Raw genomic sequence first — 22351 nt, forward strand, 5'->3', positions numbered from 1 at the left:
CGACCTTCAAACGAACAACTATCAGCGACATCATGTCGCAGTCGCTGGTCGCTGACTCTGGTCGCTGACGCTGGCGACCACGAAACGAACAGGGCCATAATGTACTCTTATGTTGCTTTTGTTTTTCTTGTTGCAATATCTTTTTTGCTTTTGATGCATCCACTGAGGTGGAGATTGGATTATGGGTTTATCCATTTAGATGCCTATCTTTTCAAGCAAACAATGGATTCCCCACAAGTTTCATGCCCCAAAAGAAACGGAAAGCAAGAAAGGTTAAAAATATAAAGATTGTCTTTGCAATACTTTTTCTGCCTGTGTGACCTGGAGTCTAGAGTGAAAGTGTGTTTGTATGATCAGACCCAAGATCTTTGCTTTTAGCTTTTTACACTATTATCTACACAGCCATTTTTTCAAGTTTCTTTCACAAACTTTGAGTGTGAGAGAGAGTGTTTGTCTTAACACTTAAGAGTCTTCTCTGTTGTTGCATTTGACTTGCGAGGATAGAGAATCAACCGTCCATTGTGTTGAGAAATTTTAATATTTTGGCAGTAGATTTTACAGGAAAGCATGATTCTGACACTAGATTTGGAAATGTACAGAAATGAGGAATCTTAGGCAGATTCGTGATAAGGCCATGTGTCGTTTCTTTTCACCATGATTGATTGATTTAGAACACTTATGGTTGATGATGATGATAAGAGCATAGCATAGATTCTGATGTAACAACTTGTGTACACGATATTGTTCTCTTTCCCCCATCTCTAGAACCCCCAAAATGAATTAGCTCCAAAATTTTCCAAGGGTCAATACATTAGAACTGCTACATTCATGTGTTCTGTAATGAAAACTTGAAACTGTAATGAAAAAAAAATTTGAAGTTACAGTTTGAAAGCCAATAGAATTTCAGCAAATCTTGAAAACTTGTGATACAAACAAAAGTAGATTGTCTCGAGAGCTTGAGAGAAAGTCCCATCATCATGCGGTGATGTTGTTGACGAGCACAACGGAGTTATAATGTTCACCGAGCCCAAAAGCATGCCTGTGATACGACAACTTAAGGCTCGAGCCATCCCCTGATTTATACTCTTTGCCCATTTCAACATCAGGAAACGATCCAGAAAACACCATTATGTGTTTCCTCAAGCAATGCGTCAACGCTCCTAGCTCCAACTGACCTCCCCAAGCAGCTGTTGACTCCACTTCTCTGCAGTACTTCTCAAACCGCTCCTCCGCAGACTCGGACTCAGACTCGGTTTCCGATAAGAAAAACGGGATGAAGTCGGTTTTGTGCTCTCTCATGTAAGCAGCAGCCATTTCTCTTAGCTTCTGGTAAGTGTAAGGAGACGCACCGCCCGAGAGATTGGCGAGCTGGTTTTCCACTGCTCGGTAAAGGCAATGCCCGTCTGGTTTGATCTCGATGACGGTTAGCCCCAGGGGTTTAAGCTTCTTCTCGAGCTTTTGGTTCTCCACCATGCGATCGCTTGTCACGTTGCTCTGCTCCTCTTTGATTCTCTGCTCTCTCTCCGCTTCTTCTTTGGCTCGCTTCTCGCGTCTCTTCACGCTCTTGCTCGGCTTCGAGTGCTCTTGCTGAGCGGTGACTGAGACTCCAGCGATGGCTCTCACTAGAGTGTCGATGTCTCCTTTCTTCTCGTTCGTTTCGTCCTTGGAGATGCTGCTGCTAGTGCTGCTGCTGAAGCCTTGTGAGGCGAGCTCTTTCAGCTGTTTCTCCTTAAGCTTGGTGGAGAGTTTGGAGATGTCTTCTTCGACTTGCTTCTTCTTAGCTTTCTGCTCAGCTTTGCTTCCTTTAGCAGCAGCCTTTTTCAGCTCCGTCTCCTTGTTCTGTAGTTGTTTTATCTCTTGCCTATAATCAAATTAAAGTACAAAAAAAATCAGTTGCTACATATCTACATAAGGGGAAGAAACCTGAAACATCCATTCGATAAATAAGAATGGTGGTGTTACCTGTGCCTGGCAAGCATCTCATCGACCGTTTCATGTTGCTCCTTAGAAGCATCAATGATGGTTTCTTCAGATGCATTAGTGTCTGCCATTTAAGGAGCCTGAAATTAACAATGTAGAAGCTAAAACAGTGTCAAGCTGTAAGACAATAACAGTTAACCGTACAAGAAAAAACAAAATAATTAGCACAATCTAGTATCAGTTTGTTTTCTTCTTAAATTTATACAATAGTAACACTTAAGAGCTAAATCCAAAAACCTAATGAATGTAGATATTCTCGAAGCAATAAACAAGATCAAAACCCATTAGACAATTCAATATTCCCAAATAACAAGACTTTTGAATCAATTAATAGCTCAATAGCCCTACCTGAACTAAATTGGTTTCGAGTAGAATATTGTGACAGAAGGACCCAAAGTTCGTACCTTTGATCGAAGGAGAAGAATCCAAGTTTTTTGATTTAGGGTTTTACGCGACCCGAAAAATATAAACAAAAAAAAAAAAACTGAGCAACGGGAAAACGTATGTGGGCTGTTTTGTTAAGTTTCAAGTCCATGCAAATTTTATTTATGGGTCTTCAGGCCCATCAACCAAAACTCAGAAGTTGGATTCGATTTTAACAAGTAGAGGGAAGCTAAAATTATTCTGTCAACGCTATCTATCTATGTATATAGGGGAAAATAATTGAGAGAATATATTCCTAGTGGGGAAAGATTTATATTTTATATATATTATATGTGTAAAAATATTTATTTACAAAATTTATTAATTTATTAAATATGAAAAATATTCATTATGTAATATGTTTTCATTTATATGCATAAAATGTATTCTTGTATGGCCAAAGGGAGAGTGTCTAATGTCTTTAGGGCATCTCCATCCTCACTCCATTTTTTTTCTCTAAAATGGAGTAAAAGTGAATATGGAGTGAGGAATGCTCCAACCCAACTCCAAATCTCACTCCATAATGAAATTTACTCCATAAATGGAGTAATTTATTTTTTGTTTGTTCATCACTCCATTATGGAGTGGGAAATGGAGTAAGGTTAGAGCAATTTTACTCCATTTGCACTTTTACTCCATTTTGGAGGAAAAAATGGAGTTTTACATTGGAGATGCTCTTAACTGTATTTCTTGTTCCTATAAGCATATTATTAAATATGAAAAATATTCATTATGTAATATTAGCCATAAAACTCATGGCAAAGCCTAGTCCGCCCAATATGTTATGTAGTAGTTTCTTTCAACAATGTTATGTAGTTTTTTAATATTTTTCATTCCTGCGTAAATATCATGAATTGTATCTAATATATACTTGCAAGTTATAAACCTTGAATAGAAGTATGCACTGGTAATGATTTACACGTTTGATGACCGGTGGGACAATCAGATTGAGTGACGAAAGAATATAAACATATGAAACTAATTCCGAAGAAGGTCTAGTTGGGATCATATATATGATTAGGGCTCAAGTTTTATACTGCAGTTTTCAATTATGGTTAACCATTGTCAATGTTTATAATGGAGGATATATGATGCAGCACAACTCTAATAATTAGTTTTTTTTTTTGGGTTTCAAGCAGACTAGATACAAGTCAGTTGTATCAAACTTTCATTTTCAGAACTGATTTTTACATCTTTAGCAAGAAAAAAAAAAGATTTTATTTTGGTTCAGAAACACATGTTTTGATGTATTAATTATCAGCATTACATTGTCAGCATTATAAACCTAGATTCAGACCGGTATCTAGCTACACTGGACTTTCATCAGTCGTGTCCAAATGCTCTTCTCTTCTTTTTCATTTTATAAATGTCAACCAATTTTGTTACAATAATTTAATGGTATTATAGATTGCAATGTTCGTAGAAGAAAAAGAAAGAATCTTGAGATATTATGAGTTACAGTTGAAACAAATCAAGTAGGCGACACATGGATACTAGTATCTTCATTTACACACGCACATTACATATAAGATGGAATCAGTTACATATACATTGACACATTTTTATTCCTGTATACGCACACATAGTATACAATGGCCACCTTTTTATAAATAAAAATATATTTGTGGAGTAGGGTCAGATATGGATAAACTTCTTATCTCAGATTTTTTTCCATGTCAAAGATGACGCAATAGTCACCAGCAAATCTCTTTTCTCGTCGCGTACACTTCTGAATTTTAAACTACTATAATGCAACCACTCTGAAACATAATGTATGAAACATTAAGAACATTAATACCCTTTATTAGTTATTTTAGTTATGAAGCGCCAATCGTTTACATTAATTAATTAATCATATTACAAAATTCATGTATCTATATCTAGCAACTATTATTGTGATATATTTTGTCGTCCACGTATAAAGAGCCAATACGAGATGATGTTGTCCAGAAATGGCTTTATCTTTTCTTCAGGTACTTACTATAATATAATTATGACAAAACTAATTATTTATGTGGATAATTAGTTGAGTTGTAGACTTGTAGTCATACATAGAACTTAGTATGTGACACTTTTTACTGTAATTGTATATTGTTTTGCTGATTTTACAGTTTTTAAGCCTCTCATAGTTACATTAGGAAAAAAGAAAATAAGACATGAACAAAAATATAAGACTGCAAAAACTGTAAGTTTTATATAGAACTTTTATATGAAACCTACTCATTTTCTTTTGGAAACACACATGAAACATACTAATTAGAATTAAGAAATAGATGCCGTAAAACAGTAAAATATATATACCGTCCAACCAATGCTAAATGATATCACTCTCTCCATGTACTAGTGAAAACCAAAGCGCATGAAAATTGAAATATCATATCACTTTATTGTTCATGGCACATTACCGCAAATTATTAACCTTCCACGTTTCCACTATAACTTAAAAGGGGAATAAGATATAATTGTAAATTAATGTTTTGGGTATGTGATGCTACTGCCAGCCACGGACCGAAAGTGATATAAGTCATCTCTCTTAATATTTTTGTAATATAATGCACATTATAAATATATAACAGACAATCCCACCTCTGCTATAAGTCCATTATAAATAAACTATATAAATCAACGACAATTAAATACATAAAAGGAGTCTCCATCAAACAAAATCATAAGGGTAAGCATTTTTCTTATCCGTAATTATATCACAAAGAACTTAGCCTATTTCTAGGAAATTTTGGTCTGTGGGACATTTTAATTACAATAATATATTTCGAGTGGGGTATATCAATTATATAGTTATCCAGTAGTGAATTATTATAACAAAATAAAAAAAATCCAAGATCTTCCACAATGACCATTATAAATACCAGCTGACCCAAGCATATCTACAAATACAACCTAAGCCTTTCTCATTCCAAAAACAAACACTTCATTTATTACTAAGTTTTCTTGATCAACCGCAAATGGAGAGAATAAGAGATCTGTCGTCGAAGACAGCAGCAGTAATATTCACTAAGAGCTCTTGCTGTATGTGCCATAGCATCAAGACGTTATTCTACGAACTAGGAGCTAGTCCAGCGATCCACGAGCTCGATAAGGACTCCGAAGGCCGTGAAATGGAGCGGGCCCTGCGTGCGCTCGGCTCATCAAACCCAGCAGTTCCAGCTGTTTTTGTCGGAGGAAGGTATATCGGATCAGCCAAAGACATCATCTCGTTCCACGTCGACGGGTCGCTCAAACAAATGCTTAAAGACGCAAAGGCCATATGGCTATAGCGTTCTAACAGTTACATGTATGTATATATGCATGTATACATATATATATATATGATGTCAATAATCAATGTGTAAAACATATATCATATAGATAATCGGGAGGAAGCATAGATGTATTAAAATGCTGGGCTTCCTTCGCATGGAGGTGATTTATAATAAGTTATATACATTTATAGATGTATATATGCATCTTGACTTGCATTGTACGGAGGAAAAGACAAGTGTACTTTTAAGCAACTGTTGTAACACTAGTGTTTAAGTTCCACGGTAAAGATAAACAAAAATGTAAAATCATATGATTAAATGCGTCATTTTGTTGAAATGCTACTGCATTGATATTTTTATTACTGAACAGACGAATGAATATAATTAAATTTAACAACAGTGACTGAGATATGGTGATATGATAGATCGATGAAGTGACAAGATGAGCGATGATTATCACAAAGGAATTATACACGTAGACGCTTAATTACTTCTATATAGGAATATAGGATCCCTTATCTTCTGTGAATGAATAGAAGGGCGAATATCTTATACACTTGAAAAGCTTCACCCACAAGTCACCGGAACATAGAACAACACTAGGTAAACATGTGGTCAGTGCGAAAATTCACGTCGCACTACCGGATATTTTTGTAGTTTTAATCTTTTTAATTATTAAATATCGACTAGGATCAATTTCATAAATATATACAAAATTCACATATGTTTTGTTTATCACTCAAAAATTAGGAATATGTAATACATAATTTTCCAAGTAAAAGAAAATTGTAAGACTGATCTAATCTTTGAAAGAATTTTGTTTGCCAGCCATTTTACAAGTATGAAGTTACGTCTGGGAAGAGAGAGGACAAAAGCAGAATCAAACATGAGTGTGTATAAATGTAAGAATATGTCTTTAGGCAAGTTGGTGGTAGGGGACATTGAACAAGGGAATAATCACTACGTGTTTACATATATAGCTGATAGATATGTATATAATTAACACCAAAAGCTCGAATCCTGCTTTGGGTATACATTCTTCTTTTCTATCCCATAATGATTCGAACAATGAGCCATGAGAGAAATCCAGCTACGAGCAGAACAAAACAAAATGATCGACAACTTCACTTCGCTTTTACAGTATTTTGACTTCAAACTCGAAAGTCAAGAGAAACATTTTTATAGAATAAGTATCACTCATGCTAATATTTGAAAGGAAAAATAATGACTTTTTCGCTTTTTTTTTGTTATCCTATAAGCTTTTTGATGAACTATATAATATATAATGAATAAAGAGTTTTTTTTTTTGACCTAGTTATACTGTTAAAAAAAAACCAGCTATAATGTTCAAAAAAATCCCTAGACATATATCATTACTAAAATTTACACCAGCACGTCTAACACTAGCTAGTAAACCAAGTTGTGTGAGGATGAGGGGGAATGTACATGAAAAGCAATTATACAATTACAACGTGTTTGTAATTGTACCATATATATACTCTAGTGTGTTGGCAATATAGATAATATAAACCGTCTTTTAACCAAAAATAATCTAGCGAAAATTTGAAAATCATCCTAAATTGTTCAGTCCGTTCAAGTCGACGTAAGCCAAGCCTTTTTAGTCCCATACACTCCCATGGAACAGATATATATACGTATTTGCTATGGGCTTTTCTTGGTCTGTTCAAAATTTATATAGTCGAGAAGTTCCTTTTTTTTAAACACTATAGTTGACAAGTACAAAACAAACTTAATTACCTAATTTAACTGCTGTGTCTTTGACTTCTACGTGGTTAATATACAGTTCCTAAACTTTCATTGTCAATGAGATTCGTTTTAAAAAGCTTCGGAGACGTAAGAGCACCCGCAATGAGAATTCTTAAGTGGAAGTTATTAGAGAAAAAATAATTAAATAATCGGTAGACTCCACTAAAAGCTAAGGATTCGATCCTTAAAATTCTTAAATAAGGACTATTTCTTAGTGAATTCTTGCACTATTTGCGGATCCCGACGACATGTGGCGACCTACGATTGGTTGATATTTATTTTTTTTATCTAAAAAAGAAAAAATAAATTTTAATACTTAAAAAATCAAAATACACTTTTTCTAAGGATTTCTTTTAGATTAACACCATTGCGGGTGCTCTAAGTGACAAAGCATGGACGCAAATAACGCGCGTTTCCTTCACTTGCATGCCTTTAGATCCAGTTATACTATACTGCTCAGAGACTCTCAGACATAAATATTCCAAGTCATTACAATGTACGCAATCAACCTCCTCGAATCGTATGCTTAATTTAATTATGATCGTCGCCTTATTTAATAATATATATGCTTAATTAAAAAATTACATAATTATTTTGCTGCAACTTGTTTTTTTTTCTTTTTTTTTCATGTTAAGAAAAAATTATTGTTAAAAGGAAAAAGACTAGTCCAAGAGGGATCTTGCACTACTTACCTTCCCTATAAATAGCCCAAGCAGACCATCAAGTTTTACAACGAACAAAGAAACATACATCACAGCTAAAGATAAATCATTTCTCGACCGTTCAAAGCCGTTTGATCAGAATCTGATCATGGACAAGGTGATGAGAATGTCATCAGAGAAAGGAGTTGTGATCTTCACCAAAAACTCGTGCTGTCTTTGCTACGCCGTGCAGGTCCTTTTCCGTGACCTTAGGGTTCAGCCAAAAGTCCACGAGATCGACAATGATCCTGACTGCCGCGAGATCGAGAAGGCATTAGTCCGTCTTGGCTGCGCCAACGCGGTTCCTGCTGTTTTTGTTAGTGGTAAGCTGGTGGGTTCGACCAACGATGTTATGTCGCTTCACCTAAGTGGATCTCTCGTTCCCTTGATCAAGCCGTATCAGTCGTTCCATAACTAGAAAATGAATCGATCACTACGAAAAGATAATGGTGTGAAAGATAACACGTAAATGTGTGTCATGTTATATTGATATAATATAACTAATGTTTATGTTTTGTTTAGCTCATGTCTAAGAAATTAATTAGCTAGCATTTGTATTTCCAGCTTAATTAATCAGTGGATGTACTGAACTACTGATGTGTATCTATTGTTATGGATGAAATTATTTTTTATATGTTAAAGTGCATGTCTTTCGTTTAACTTTTTTGTATATCGTCTATCATCATTTATCACATTCTCTTCATAGTTTTAATGAGAAGAGTAATTTGGAGGTCTATTAAAAATGACATCGGATAGTAGTTAATTTACTAAGAAAAGATAGGGAGTATATAGAAGCATATGTATATATTCAGAAGCATGAATTTCTTCAAAACGAAGATAAGGTCTAAACTAAACTATGTCCAAATCTTAATGAGAAATGGTTAGCTGGTTTCATATTTATAACAGAACAATAATAAAAATATAAAAAGAAGATCCTAAATAGTAAATAATTGAACCTACAAATAATTGTTAGGTTTAGGAACATGAATTAATTCTCCATGCTCACTTTATATCACGATAACGAAGCACACAATTCTCTTTCATTTATTAGTCTTTTCAATTCCATGCGCAAACTACTAGTATAGGGATCCGAGGGACACTGTAAACAAAAGTTTTAGAGTTGGAAGCACCAAAATCAAAATACATGTATAACGAGGTGTATTTTAAAAAGGATAAGTAAAGAAACTGCATAGGTTGGTGTTTGTTATTGTGATGATGATTGGAGATGGCAAAAAAAAAAGGAAAGAGAAAAAGAGGAAGGTGGGATTTACTTAACTTCCGAGTTCTTTGGGGATCCATGGAGAATCTAATCGGGTAGTGTATGAGGAATGAACGTGTAAAAACTACCTTCACTTGCTGTCTTTGTCTGTAAAGGATTCAAAGGTTCTCAAGCTTTGGACCGGCAAGCGCGTGAGAAAAGAACTCCCCGATCTATATTCATTTATATCATCACCTTTGTTCTAAAGGCATCCCTGACTTTATGAACAATCGACACTAGTTTATACTGTTATTCATCATATTCAACTAAACGGCTGGAAGCATAAAAAATTATATAGATTAAGCTCTTGAATCGTAGTGTTCCAACAAACAATCCTCTCCACAAGAATGTATAATGACCATATCTCTTAATAAGCTTATTTCTTCCTTAATTTGCAATACTTGGACATCGAACTATATAACTTTCTATGTATAAACATCAATTATTCATTTGGTCAACTACTATACTACAGCAAAAACTCTATATATTAATAATATTGAGATTATGATATTTTATTAATCTACAGAGTTATTAATTTACAAAATTTATCCTTTTTAAGCTTATATATTTTGAATAATTTTTTATTTGAAAATAAGATAAATTTAATTTTTGAGGTCTATATGTTGATTAGAGTATACAAATACAAATTTCATTTTTTTTTTCAAACATTTTGTGCATGTATATACATTTTTAGTTGTAAAAATAAAAAAAAAATTACATCAAAATATTTTGAAATGTTTAGAAAAAATAAAGATAGACTTCATTATGATTCCTGAATAAAAACTAATAATACGATATTAATTATTAATTTATATTTATATTATGTTTATTTGAAATTTTTTTTTAAAATATTATTTTATTGCATTGGTCCAATTTAACCAATGAGATTTTTTTTGTTTATTGTGTTTATTAATTTATCGGATATTAATTTAATTTAGAGAGTTTATAGTGTAGTTATATTTAATAAGTTGTTATGTTTGTCCTTTTAACTAAATAGTGATAACATTAGGCGTGTAAAATCACAGGTTAGTATGAGCTAAATTTTTTAATTGCGATCCTAAAAGCTAATTAAAGGGAAATAATTAAACTTTTGGAAAGGACATACAGCAAAACTTTTATTTCATATATTTTGGGGTGAATTAAAATTTCCCCCAATTAAAAAACGCTGCTGGTTCATCGTCCTGTGGGGTTGAACCTAATTCCAAATCAGATGGGTGGTGCAAGTGCTAGTCTCCTCCATCCAATGGATACAGATTCTGCAATTCCTAGAGACAGAGACTTTGGCAGATCCCAATTCGGGTGATTTGATTGACTGTGTTCATCGCGATTCTGAGTATTTTTGAATTATTTTGGTTTGATTGTTGTTTCCTCAGCTGTGAACACTACAAGAGAAGGTGCAAAATAAGAGCGCCTTGCTGCAATCTCATCTTCCCATGCCGCCACTGCCACAACGACGCCGCGGTTCTTATTTCGATTGTTTTATAGGTTGTTGTTTTTGTCTTCTTCATGTCTTAGAAGATTTGCCTTCTTCTTCTTGTTTCAGAACGCTTTACCTGATCCTAAAGAACGACATGATTTGGTCCGACAAAACGTCAAACAGCTTTGCATTTTTGAAACATCCTCTCATTCTCTAATCTCTTACATATATATAAGTCGTAACTGTTTGCCTTTGCCATTAAAGAACCATTAGTAACTTTGTCTTGTTTGTTTTTTCAGGTTATCTGTTCAGTGTGTGAAGCTGAGCAAGAGGTAAAGAGGGTTGCTTTAATTTGCTATTTTCATTATGTCAAAAATCATCACTTCAAATAAAGATTTAGGTAGCTCAAGTCTGCTCGAACTGCGGCGTCTGTATGGGAGAATACTTTTGCAACATCTGCAAATTCTTTGACGACGAGGTCTTCTTTTGCATCCTTTTATTATATATTGTTTCCTTCTCTTTTCTTTCTCTATAACTCTCCTCCTCTTTGGCAGACCTCAAAAGAACAATTTCATTGTGACGACTGTGGGATTTGTAGGTGAGTGTTAAACTACATCTTCGTTTAGATTTTTTTTTTTATAACTCTTTTGACTTTAATCATTTTTGTGGTTTAATATTTTTTCAGAGTTGGTGGGCGTGACAATTTCTTTCATTGCCAAAGCTGTGGTATGTCTTTCTTATACCCTTTTTTTAAAATCAAACTTGCATTTGTTTTTTATTCCATTCCATAGATGTGGTGTGTAAAGAATGCGTCTTGTCTCCATCACATGTGCTCCTATCGAGAACATACGAATCTATTCCACTTGTGTAGTGTAGGATCTTACTTCTTTGGTAAAGTAGCATCTTCATTTCATACGCTGTTTGATCCAGATGGGGGAGCTGTTCTAGTAGCCAAGTCTCTTTGAATGTCTAGTAGCCTATTTTTTATATTTACAACAATACTTTTAAACTGTGAAATCTTGTGTGGCAATATTTATTTGTTTTAGTTATCTCGTACGATTGTTATGAGTAAATTTTTGCAGGAGCTTGTTATTCAATGGGCCTGCGCGATAATCACTCATGCATTGAGAACGCCACTAAGAACTCTTGTCCTGTCTGTTATGAGGTTTGTCCGTCCAAATTGGAATTTAGTTCTAGATGGTCTTAGTAGAGTGTACTTCATCATGTTAATTTATTCTTCTTTTTTTTTTATGATTTGTTCAACCTGGACAGTTTTTATTTGATTCCGTAAAAGCTGCACATGTCATGAGATGTGGCCATACTATGCATATGGGTTGCTTCAAACAAATGATCACTGAACAACAGTAATTAATAACTTCTCCTTTGATCTCTAAGACATTCCTTATGGTTTATTATGCATACCACTAATCTCTCTCTCTCTCTCTCTCTGTCTCAGGTACCGATGCCCAATTTGCTACAAGTCAATGATGGATATGTCTTCTTCATGGCAACTATTAGATGCCGAGGTAACAGTCACAATTTTGTATACCCTATTAAATGAGGTAAAAGACTTACCAGCTTTCTCTTTTACAGATAAGGGCAACAGAGATGCCTAGTGAATATAACTATGAGGTAATAATATCTATGAATCAAACCCCCTGTTTTTATTTCTTTTTTATCCATCTTTTAGCATGACTAAGAAACTGTTTGCAGATTGAAATTCTTTGCAATGACTGCAATAAGAGCAGCAAAGCTATGTTCCACATTCTGGGGCACAAGTGCGCGCATTGTGGTTCTTACAACACTCGCAGGATCTCAGCTCCACAAGACCCACCCCCGCAAGGTGAAACAGAGCGACAAGTTTCTGAACCTAGAGAATAAGCAAGCTATTCTTGATTGGTTCAACCATAAGAGTTATACGGCTCTCTGTTTTGCTCGTTACATAAAGTGATCCGGCAGGCAAACCACCATTAGGTTTGGATTGCAGGTTTTAGTCACATGAATGTTTGTAATTGGTCCCAGTTGCTTTCACCAACTACGGTTTCTTATGAAGTGTGAAACAGGAGGAACTATTCAAAAATCAAAACTAATTAAACATGGCATTTTGGGCAAAATGTCTGAACAGTTTTCTTATAAATGTAAGCCCAGCTTTTTTTTTTCTTTATGGGTCAGAAAACAAAACAGGAAGACAACAGTTCTGAACAGATTTGGGAACCAGTTGACAATATATTGTTAGTTATTAAAAGTCTTATTCCTATATCAAATGCTGCTAGGAGATTTTCTATGCCATGCTAGGTAGAAATTAGGGGTGGGTAATCAAAATACCTGCATAGTTTTCTAATATTGGCAAAGACAGACCGACAGAAAAAAAAAGACATTTGAAATGATTGATACAAAGATTCAAACAAGTAGAACAGTTACATTTTTGGCAATTGTCTTTTAAAAAATATCTTATCATCCTCTTGAAGAAAATAATACCTCACCAGGATCTCTCACTAAGTAGACAAACATACAGACAACAATATAAAAATACAAAGGTCTCTCAGATCTCTTTCTCTCTCTCTCTCTCTCTCCTCACTTATCCAGTGATCATAAGCTTGGTTGGTTATATGAGGCAGCAGCCCATAATTAAATTAATGGAGACCGAGCTATCTCTCTCTCTCTCGTATTCCTAAACAGGAACAATTTATATAGGAGATGATGAACTTGGATTAATGAAAAAATGTACCTCGTTTATATCTATAACCCGTTAGTAGTGATGATTTGCCTGGAAAACCTCGTTGCTGAGTGTTGTTGGTCCATGTTCCAGACAAAACCAGGCATGTCAAACCGAGGACCAGCCACTGTTCGGTATATGAACACTCTTTCAACAGGGCAGCTCTCGGGTCTAGAGTCAGGCGGACCCCTTTCATCGATCACTTCCACATTGAGCTTTGGCATCTTCTGTCCTAACAACTTGCAGGCTCCAAAACTCACGGAACACGAAGACATCCAAAGAGATCGCATTGTCTCCAGCTTCGAAGCATTTGCCAAAAGCGCCTTGTCTCCAAAGGGGCAGTCCCTTATCTCTAGTTTCCTCAAGCTCTCGCACCCTGACAGAACATGATGCATCCCCAAGTCACTGTCTCCTGCAAACGCCACTGACAGCATTTCCATCTTCTTTGCATACGTCCCAATGTATTCGAAAACCTTGTCGGTCAACAGCCCTGATAGGGAGAGCCGCCGGAGATCTTTACAGTGCTCCACTATGGCTCCAAATCCCACATCCAGTGGCTCTAGAGTCAGATGGTCAGGGGCTTTCGGCTCAATGATGCACAAACGGAAGCGGGTCATGTTGGGACGGTTCCTAGCAATGGTTACCAGCGCAGCATTGGTCATTTGACGGCAGAAGTAGAGAACCGACTCGAGTTTTGGACAGCCTGCGGAGACGGAGACAAGCCCTTGTTCTGTCAACGCAACGTTCGGCTCCATCACAAAAGGCTCAGACGGAAACACCCTCAGCTCTCGAAGGTCCTTGCAGGTCAAAGCAAGCATTTCAAGACCATCATCCTCGATGTAGTCCAACACCTGTGTCAGTAAGCCATATAATACCAATTAAAGAAAACGTTGACCTTGAAGAATATATTTGAGATGTTGCACATTATGATAAAACTAGACTCACCCAGAGGCGCTGCAATTTAGGACATTGACTAAGAAGCTTGACAAGATCATAGCTCTGGACTGTTGCATAACTCAAGTTCAAAGTTGTAAGTCCACTGCAAACCGAATAAACTGCAGGAAGATACGCAGGAAGAGCATCCCAAAACCCAGATAACCACTTCAATTTCTTGCACCCAGAGATAGCTACAGACAAACCAGAGAGCACATCCGGACGCACTTCAGCACTGTACACACCAGTGCCAAATTCCTCCAGCTGAGGAGCTCTTTGAAGTAAAGCAGCCAACTTCTCAAGAGGAACAGCTCGGTTAAGCTTCAGTGATTTGAGGTTGGGAGACCTACACACCAGCCGCTCCAGAGCAGAGAAACTGACCTCGGAGACTAAGCATGAGATATTGAGCGAAACCAAAGAAGTGTATGTATCAGGGAAATGGCTAAGCCAGTGTCCGCTAACGTCGTCAACATCACTCTCACGCAAATCAAGCTCTTTCAGATTCCTGCAAAAATAACCGATTTGCCACACATCAATCAAACCTAGATTAGAACACGACACATTGCAAAGTCCCCCAATAAAGCTAAAAATACATAGAAACATTAAAATTTAGCAATTAACAAACTGCATATGAATTATATTTGAAGTAAACAGTTTCAAAAAAAACCTCACTACTAGTGTTAAAGGGAGCAAAGCAGGGGAATCAGAAACAGAATAAGTTGTTGCCTATTAACTTTAAAAAAAAGGAATAAAGAGATACAATTGACCCCAAAAAAAGAAAAAGATAAATAAAAAGAATCTACCTGACAATGATTTCAGACATATATCACAATGAACATGAGCAGCAGCAACAGCACATATGGAATTAAAGCTCACTGCTATAGCTTATTGTGACAAGTAATACAATAAAATTAGTTACTAATCGCAATCAGGGGAGATACCTGCAGCTCGAAGCGATAGCAGCGAGCCCATCCGTGGAGAATCCATCGCACGAGGAAAGCACGAGCACTTTAAAATTCTTAAACGACTTGGCTATAAGCTCCAAGCACTCGTCGCTCACCACCATCCTCTTCAGCCTTATCTCCTCCAGCCACGTGTACGACGCCGACATCGCCTCTATCCACGGGTACACGTACCCTCCCCACCCCTCGGGCACCAGATTGAAGTCCGCGAAGTGCGGCTTCCCCTTCAGCTCCACGGATCTCGCCTTAGGGAACCTCCGAATCACCGCCGCGGGGCTCACGGCGTAGCAGTTCCCGATGAAGACTCTCCTCCTGCACCACCGCTCGATCTCGTACCACGACTTGCACACCAGGGATACCGAGTTCCTGTCCTTGTCCACGTGGATGAAGGAGAACACGTGCTCGAGGACTTCCTCGGGGAACGATAAGGCCACTCGCTTATACATTTGCGTTGATAAGAAAAGAAAAACTCGAGAGATCTGAGGAAATTGGAAGAGTTTGAAGAAGGAGTTTAAATATCGGAGGGGCAGATCTGAGGCGCCATTAACGGAGATTACTAGATTGTGAGGAAGAAGGAGCAGAGAGAAGAGAGAAGAGAGAAGGATAGGGGAAGAAGGTCAAGCCAACTCTGGTTCGGTTAAATGTTAACCGTGGTTAAACATCTCCATGTGAGGGCTTTTCGGTGATTGTGATCTGTCTACTACGATCTCGCCACGTGTTCTAATGGTATCCGTTGGATTGAATGAGAGCAGGAGATTATCCGGCAGCCGCAGAAAACGGGACGAGGGTCGCTTATCGCGGCTCAGTAAGTGAGTGTGGAGATACTCTGCGGGGAGGTGTATGGTAAGAGGGAATCTAATGATAGGGTTGGATACGCGATGCACGGCTGGATAGGAGGTTAAGTCACAGGGACCACCACAAACAGAATGTGAAAAAATAAAACTTTTTGTAATAATGGGAGTTCAATGATCTGACGGTAAGAAGAAAGCCAGGGTTAAATTATGATGACATCAGAACCGTTTAATCATGCTTTTAAGTGGAATCTGACCATCTCCAAGGTACTGTGTGTATGTATATACTACAATAATTTCATCTTTATTTATTTTACCCCCACCCACTTGGATTATAACATCCATCAAAATGAACTGTTTCATATACCGAATAGCTGGGTTACTGTGCGCTGCAATAATTTAATCTCCATGGTAATATGAAATTTAAACTCGACTGCAATTATCAACGGAAAAATGTAACACATTCTGGTGCAAGAGATGAGTGTTAACTAAGAATTTGTATTACATTTGAAATCATTGAAGCAAGAGTTATGTATGTGAGAGAAGTATCCAATAATTAAAAGTGTATCGTATAGCTTTACGAGTAAGGAGTAGAAAAATGAAAATAAAGGTAAGAGAAAGAGAGAATGGTTACTGAAAATTTGAATAAAGTACGAAGAAAGTGCAGCGTCGCATCTTAATCACGACCGTCAGATTTGGGTCCCTCTTTCATAGTGTACGGATACATAAACAATGGTGATTAACAAAAAAAAAGACTAATTAATTATTACCGTTTTGATCAAAAAATAATAATAATAATAATAATTATTACCGTTTATTTAAGAAATTTAATTACCTCGTCGGGAGTGTAAAATTAGATAAAAATAAATTATCTCGGGCTTTGTCGCACGTACATTGGGTTAATCGCTAGAAAGGGTAAATAAATAGGATAAGCCATATGACGAGAATATCCTCAGTAGCGAAAGAAGGGTGAAACTGTCAATTAACATAGAAACAGTGTATTATGATGGATGGGCTTTGCACTGTCTCAGCATGGACTAGATAAGTCTGTGACAGATCCAATAGTGTATTTGCTCCTCATTGATCGAATCTCATATTCTGATACGATCATGACCGTTAGTCCACTTTGACCAATTATATGATTTTTGCTACCTTTGCTTTTTGTATGTATTTTTTCCCATTTTTAGTGGTTTAGTAATTAGTACCCTTTTTTTATTTTTCCACTGAAGTAAGTATTATTAGTACCATTCTCAATTCTTTCCTTGGAAAATAGTGTATTATTTGGTTCAAACATTTCGGCATAGAGAAGCATGAAGCCTGTAATAAACAAAAGAAAGAGGTAATTAGGAAAAAAACAACGATTGTGAAAACGCCGTGGTCTAATGGTTAAGGTTTAAAGGTTTTTACACCCAGGTCGACAATGCAATTTTTACAAGAAAATGTTTGGGTTTCAATTCTCGGAAAAGGCGAATTACGCGTAAAATTAGAGAAAATGGTTACAAAAGATCTTTGGCATGGCGCAAGGAGTATCGTCAGAAATGGATCTCATAAGGCTATTCAGGGTGATGCAGTCAGGCGTGAATCCTCATAAGACATGTAGAATTGTCTGTTGTAATATCGTATATATAATGTTTTATAAATGAATCTCATAGGGCTATTAAGGGTGATGCAGTCAGGCGTGAATCCTCATAAGACATGTAGAATTGTCTGTTGTAATATCGTATATATAATGTTTTTTATAATTTGTAATAACAAAATTAAACAGAAAAAAAAAAACAAAAGAAAGAGGTAATTAGGAAAAAAAACAACGATTGGAGGAGAGTCAGACGGAGAACGGGAGAAGTGATGAGCTGAGTTGTCTTGCACGTAATACGTGAGGATTATCATTTAATTAGTGTCGTCAGAAAAAGGAACCTAGTTAATTAATTGGATATTAGTGGTCATTGGTTCTTTAATAATCAACTGATTATTTATTTGTAAGATATGACTAGAATAATAATCCCACGCATGGCTCCCCCCGCGAATCTCTCCTCTTCTCCTTCGGTTTCGAACTGAAACTAGCTTGCACTTTGCTGTATGAGTATTAATTATCCCCGTAATTATTTAAAAATATTCTTTAGCAACACCAAATCTGACTGCGAACAAAAATCAAGCGTGTGTATATGTACGCATGTGTCTAAGTACAAGGCACGTTATAATGGTTTGTGTAAGCACCTGTGTGTAAGATAGATGATGAGTGATAATGCGATTAGTGAAGAGGTGGTGTACAAGTAAAGTGGCACGTGATAAAAAGCTAACATGGATTATGTTGATAACCTCACCATTAGTGGAAGCCATCCTTTTTCGCCTTTTTCACTTTTATTTGATGATATTTGATTGTTCTCTTCTCTACATCTTTTTATAATTTGTCAAAATCTGTATACCTAATCTTTGCTTCTTTTTTGTTGTCAACAATATCTCTGCTTTCTATGTTTTACAAAAAAAAAAAAATCTCTGCTTTCTAATTTATCAAACTCGTGTTCCTCCGAACCACGATCTTGATTATAACATTTGCCGCTTTTATTTTTGCTTTTTCTCTGTATTAATTTATGGGAGATTTTGGTGTATATTCAAAATAGAGAAGGGAATGAAGAATATACCGCTGATTTTGACATAATGAAATCGATGACAATTAGCCCAATAAAGGCCCGGTTTTGCCCCTTTGCAGTACAAGTTCCCGGTTACCGCGAGCGAAGGAGAGGACTGCTGTGTTTCATATGGTATAGTAATCTTCGCTGTGTTTGAAATGGTATATACGTGTGTACCTGATATTTTACAGAAGATACGTTACAGTTGTAAAAATCGCATACAGTATTACGGTTTTCAGTAAAAACATGTGGACACTAGTTGATACAAGTATTCCATTTTCACCTAACCACGTGCTAAAATTCGATGGTATGGAAATGAGTGGCCTGTAAACTATTTACCATCACATCATCACCAGAAGGCAACGTCACCAACGTATTTACCGCATACGTTGGCACGGTGATCAGTAAAAACGTGTGGATAATAAGTGGTGATGTTCTCAATATATGTGTATTCTATTTACTCCAACCTGTTAATCTATCTCTGTAACAAAAGACACTGAAGAAGATAAACACAAAGAAGAAGTTAATGCTTGACTGAAGAAGGTGAACACAGAGAAGAAGTTAATGCTTAACCGCATCGATCAGGTAATAGTTCTGTAATCATATGATAATAAATGTTGGACAATGTATATGCTTATAACATCATCCATCAGTATAACTAGTGGTCCACATAATGGAATAGTCTTTGTACCACTCATATAGTAATTCTATAAGCTTTTCTCTATTTTCAGATGGATGGACAAGATATGGTTTTACTTGTACTTGGGACATGGATCCGTGACGCAGACAGACGTTGGATCTTTGAACCCGACATAGGGTGCACACGTGAGGAGTACATTCGCCTACACACTCAGATGAAGCTGGTGGAGCTGCAGATAGTAAACCCTAACCGGTATAGATAATCTGGAAAACTAAACCCTAAAATGAAAATAGTAAACCCAAACCAGATGTGTAAGAACTATACTATTTATCACTAACAAGTGATCCATAAACTGTGGTTGTTCTATTCTACTTGGTGAGAGTGAACCATACTATATAAGTACTGTCAAACAATAACAACAATCCTCAACACAATTCAATCGAAATCAGACTACTACTGTACTACACAAACAACATAAACCAAATAATAGACCCAAACCAAATCTGGAAAACTAAACCCTAAAATGAAAATAGTAAACCCAAACCAGATGTGTAAGAACTATACTATTTATCACTAACAAGTGATCCATAAACTGTGGTTGTTCTATTCTACTTGGTGGGAGTGAACCATACTATATAAGTACTGTCAAACAATAACAACAATCCTCACCACAATTCAATCGAAATCAGACTACTACTGTGGATAACATATTTCATTCCCACTACTCGATAGTAACAAAAGGCATACCTGGCCCTTTTGGTCAACAGTCTTCGCCCAAGGAACATTAACAGCCAATTTTCTAGAGACCAAACTCTCCAAAATTTCTTTCGATCCTCTATTATCATCAGGAATTGGCGCCCCATCCTTTGCCTTGACAAATATCGCAGGACAGGCCGTTAAGGTCACAAGAACCATTGCGTGTACAAACCCCTGAATCGCAATGGTGTCTTGCACATACTGAAGCGGTGACCGTGGTTTTGCACTGTTGACGGTGAGTAAAAACGATTCTCGGCCCCACGGATATTTGAGAAACTCATCTATATTACCCAGCCTGTTCACAACTTTTGGACGAATCTTCGTTGACCCGCACGTTAGACACAAAATTCCCTCAACAAGAACCAGCAATGCTAAACGCAAACGCGTCACGGAGTCCTTGTATTTTTTTCCCAATATGAGCCTATCCATTATCCAGTTAGGGGTGGGTTTGTATTCTCCACCAAACAAAGCTTCCCATATGGACGATTTTGATGTTGTCCCTTTTCCTTTCGCATTTCCTTTGGCTCTAACAACAACTTTCTCTTGCTCACGCATAGAGGAGGCAGGAGGTTCTTCACAGTTTAGACCAGTTACTAGAGCGAAGTCTTCTATGGCATATCGTATCGGCTTTCCGGCAAACGTCCACCATAACTCAAACTCCTTCAAAGTTACCAACTGCAGCGAGAGAAAATAATGAGCAAACATGACGGAGAACGTATGACCACCCATACGAAGGACTGTAGCAAACTGTGTTCCTTGCAACATCTCCAAATCTTCCTCATCTAATGCAAGCTTGATCAACTCTATCCACCGAAGGTTGAAGTAACTATTAACCCTCTTTCTTCCAACTGGCTCAAACCCAGTCTCAAACAATCTGCTTGGCAGTTCCACCTCTTCCATTGCGAGCCTTGCAAAACGAAATAGCAAAGACTGTTACAACCGAATGGTATAGCACAAGACTGATATATTTATATAATGGAATAGAACAATCCAATTTCTCGACAAAACATGAATAGAATCCGAGAGCAACACAAAATACAATTTGGAAATTGAGTACCAAACAAAACCCATGAACAAATACGAAGGATTAACCGGAACAAACGGTTGGGATACATGTACATTAGGTAGACAATAAACCCCGAAAATCCGATTTCTTAAAACCAGATTATACCATATGACATAGGAGAGTGAATACATGGAATAGAATAAAACCAAAAGACTTTAACAGCAGACCATATCACATAGAACAGTGATTACACGTAGTAGAACAGAACCAAAATCAAAAGCATTCATAAACAGCGTCCCCTACCATCAACACCAGATCATACCATATGACATAGAATATTGTCTACATGGAATAGAACAAAACAAAACGACAAAAGCATTGACAGACAGCGAAACCTACCTTGTACATGTAATAGAAACACAAGACACTGCCGATTACATAGTACAAAATGTAAGCACTCAGTCAATTATACATAAAGGCCAGACATATATAAACTCCCAGAATCAGATCTACATGTCAACAGAACCGGATTCCGACATGCAATGAGGGGGTTACCATAAACGAAAGGCGAATCGCATCAGCAGAAAAAGAACTAACCTTTTCGAACTTCAAATCCTCGACGCTTCTCTAGCTTCACGTTTCCGAAGAAGAAACCTTTTGGAAGTTTTTGAGATTCAATCCGCCTTATACGGAACCAATTACCGACGCCCTTCACCAACACCGGAATGATTGTCGACGACTTTCCCCGGAGTTCTGAGAGATGCCGTGAAATTAATCTTAGAGGAGAAGATAAATGGAAGTTACTTCCCTTGTGTGAAAATGAAAGGTCGGGGAAGTTACACGATGTAAAAACCCAATAAAGTAAAAACAAGTTTATATATTTATTTAACAAATTTATATATTTATTTAATTTTAATGCAGACGGTGGAACCGGTTAATCATGAGGACAGAATTGCATTTATACATATTACACACGATGTATCCTAGCAGATTAGGTTAAACAGTCATAAACTGAATTATAATTTTATTTTGTAATATACAATCCAATTTCTCTTAATTTATTTTACATATTGCAAACATACGTCACGCAACAAACACTTTTCGTTAAAAAAAA

The 22351-nt window shown here is 36.6% G+C and overlaps 6 protein-coding genes and 1 long non-coding RNA gene across 9 annotated transcripts; 4 read left to right on the top strand and 3 right to left on the bottom strand.

Moving 5' to 3' along the window:
- Positions 1 to 760: 760 nt before the first annotated feature.
- On the bottom strand, positions 761 to 2489 carry LOC103842100 (OVARIAN TUMOR DOMAIN-containing deubiquitinating enzyme 5). Of its 2 annotated transcripts, none has more exons than XM_033279644.1 (3): positions 2385 to 2489; positions 1963 to 2060; positions 761 to 1861 (listed from the first exon to the last, which is right to left on the bottom strand). In XM_033279644.1, exons 2-3 carry the CDS (start codon positions 2049 to 2051, stop codon positions 976 to 978), a joined length of 975 nt encoding a protein of 324 aa, XP_033135535.1. In that variant the 5' UTR covers positions 2052 to 2060; positions 2385 to 2489; the 3' UTR covers positions 761 to 975. The 2 variants fall into 2 exon arrangements, with proteins under 2 accessions (XP_033135535.1, XP_033135537.1); XM_033279646.1 differs by having other exon boundaries at positions 2329 to 2444.
- Positions 2490 to 2751: 262 nt separating this feature from the next.
- On the top strand, positions 2752 to 6005 carry LOC103842101 (glutaredoxin-C11). Its single transcript, XM_033279649.1, has one exon. The coding sequence runs from the start codon at positions 5367 to 5369 to the stop codon at positions 5676 to 5678; it is 312 nt and encodes a 103-aa protein (XP_033135540.1). The 5' UTR covers positions 2752 to 5366; the 3' UTR covers positions 5679 to 6005.
- Positions 6006 to 6277: 272 nt separating this feature from the next.
- Positions 6278 to 8777, top strand: LOC103842102 (glutaredoxin-C14). The gene has a single exon (XM_033279650.1). It carries the CDS (start codon positions 8241 to 8243, stop codon positions 8547 to 8549), a length of 309 nt encoding a protein of 102 aa, XP_033135541.1. The 5' UTR covers positions 6278 to 8240; the 3' UTR covers positions 8550 to 8777.
- A 1678-nt stretch (positions 8778 to 10455) lies between these two features.
- On the top strand, positions 10456 to 12968 carry LOC103249165 (E3 ubiquitin-protein ligase MIEL1). 2 transcript variants are annotated; one of them, XM_009118717.3, is made up of 12 exons: positions 10456 to 10688; positions 10763 to 10850; positions 10933 to 10986; positions 11103 to 11138; positions 11207 to 11284; positions 11361 to 11404; positions 11492 to 11532; positions 11889 to 11971; positions 12079 to 12170; positions 12263 to 12332; positions 12400 to 12438; positions 12520 to 12968. In XM_009118717.3, the coding sequence occupies exons 1-12, from the start codon at positions 10600 to 10602 to the stop codon at positions 12685 to 12687; spliced, it is 882 nt and encodes a 293-aa protein (XP_009116965.1). In that variant the 5' UTR covers positions 10456 to 10599; the 3' UTR covers positions 12688 to 12968. The 2 variants fall into 2 exon arrangements, with proteins under 2 accessions (XP_009116965.1, XP_033135539.1); XM_033279648.1 differs by having other exon boundaries at positions 10933 to 10968; positions 11106 to 11138; positions 12520 to 12965.
- Positions 12969 to 13179: 211 nt separating this feature from the next.
- On the bottom strand, positions 13180 to 16107 carry LOC103842104 (protein TRANSPORT INHIBITOR RESPONSE 1). The gene is made up of 3 exons (XM_009118719.3): positions 15397 to 16107; positions 14468 to 14960; positions 13180 to 14373 (listed from the first exon to the last, which is right to left on the bottom strand). Exons 1-3 carry the CDS (start codon positions 15861 to 15863, stop codon positions 13546 to 13548), a joined length of 1788 nt encoding a protein of 595 aa, XP_009116967.2. The 5' UTR covers positions 15864 to 16107; the 3' UTR covers positions 13180 to 13545.
- Positions 16108 to 16699: 592 nt separating this feature from the next.
- On the top strand, positions 16700 to 20023 carry LOC117128086. Its single transcript, XR_004451241.1, has 2 exons — positions 16700 to 19420; positions 19567 to 20023. It is a non-coding gene; the product is annotated as an uncharacterized LOC117128086 (long non-coding RNA).
- Positions 19925 to 22155, bottom strand: LOC117128085. Its single transcript, XM_033279647.1, has 2 exons — positions 21835 to 22155; positions 19925 to 21138 (listed from the first exon to the last, which is right to left on the bottom strand). Exon 2 carries the CDS (start codon positions 21129 to 21131, stop codon positions 20169 to 20171), a length of 963 nt encoding a protein of 320 aa, XP_033135538.1. The 5' UTR covers positions 21132 to 21138; positions 21835 to 22155; the 3' UTR covers positions 19925 to 20168.
- Positions 22156 to 22351: the final 196 nt, after the last annotated feature.

Source organism: Brassica rapa, chromosome A09 (assembly GCF_000309985.2).
Source record: "Brassica rapa cultivar Chiifu-401-42 chromosome A09, CAAS_Brap_v3.01, whole genome shotgun sequence".
Classification (NCBI taxonomy): Eukaryota; Viridiplantae; Streptophyta; class Magnoliopsida; order Brassicales; family Brassicaceae; genus Brassica; species Brassica rapa.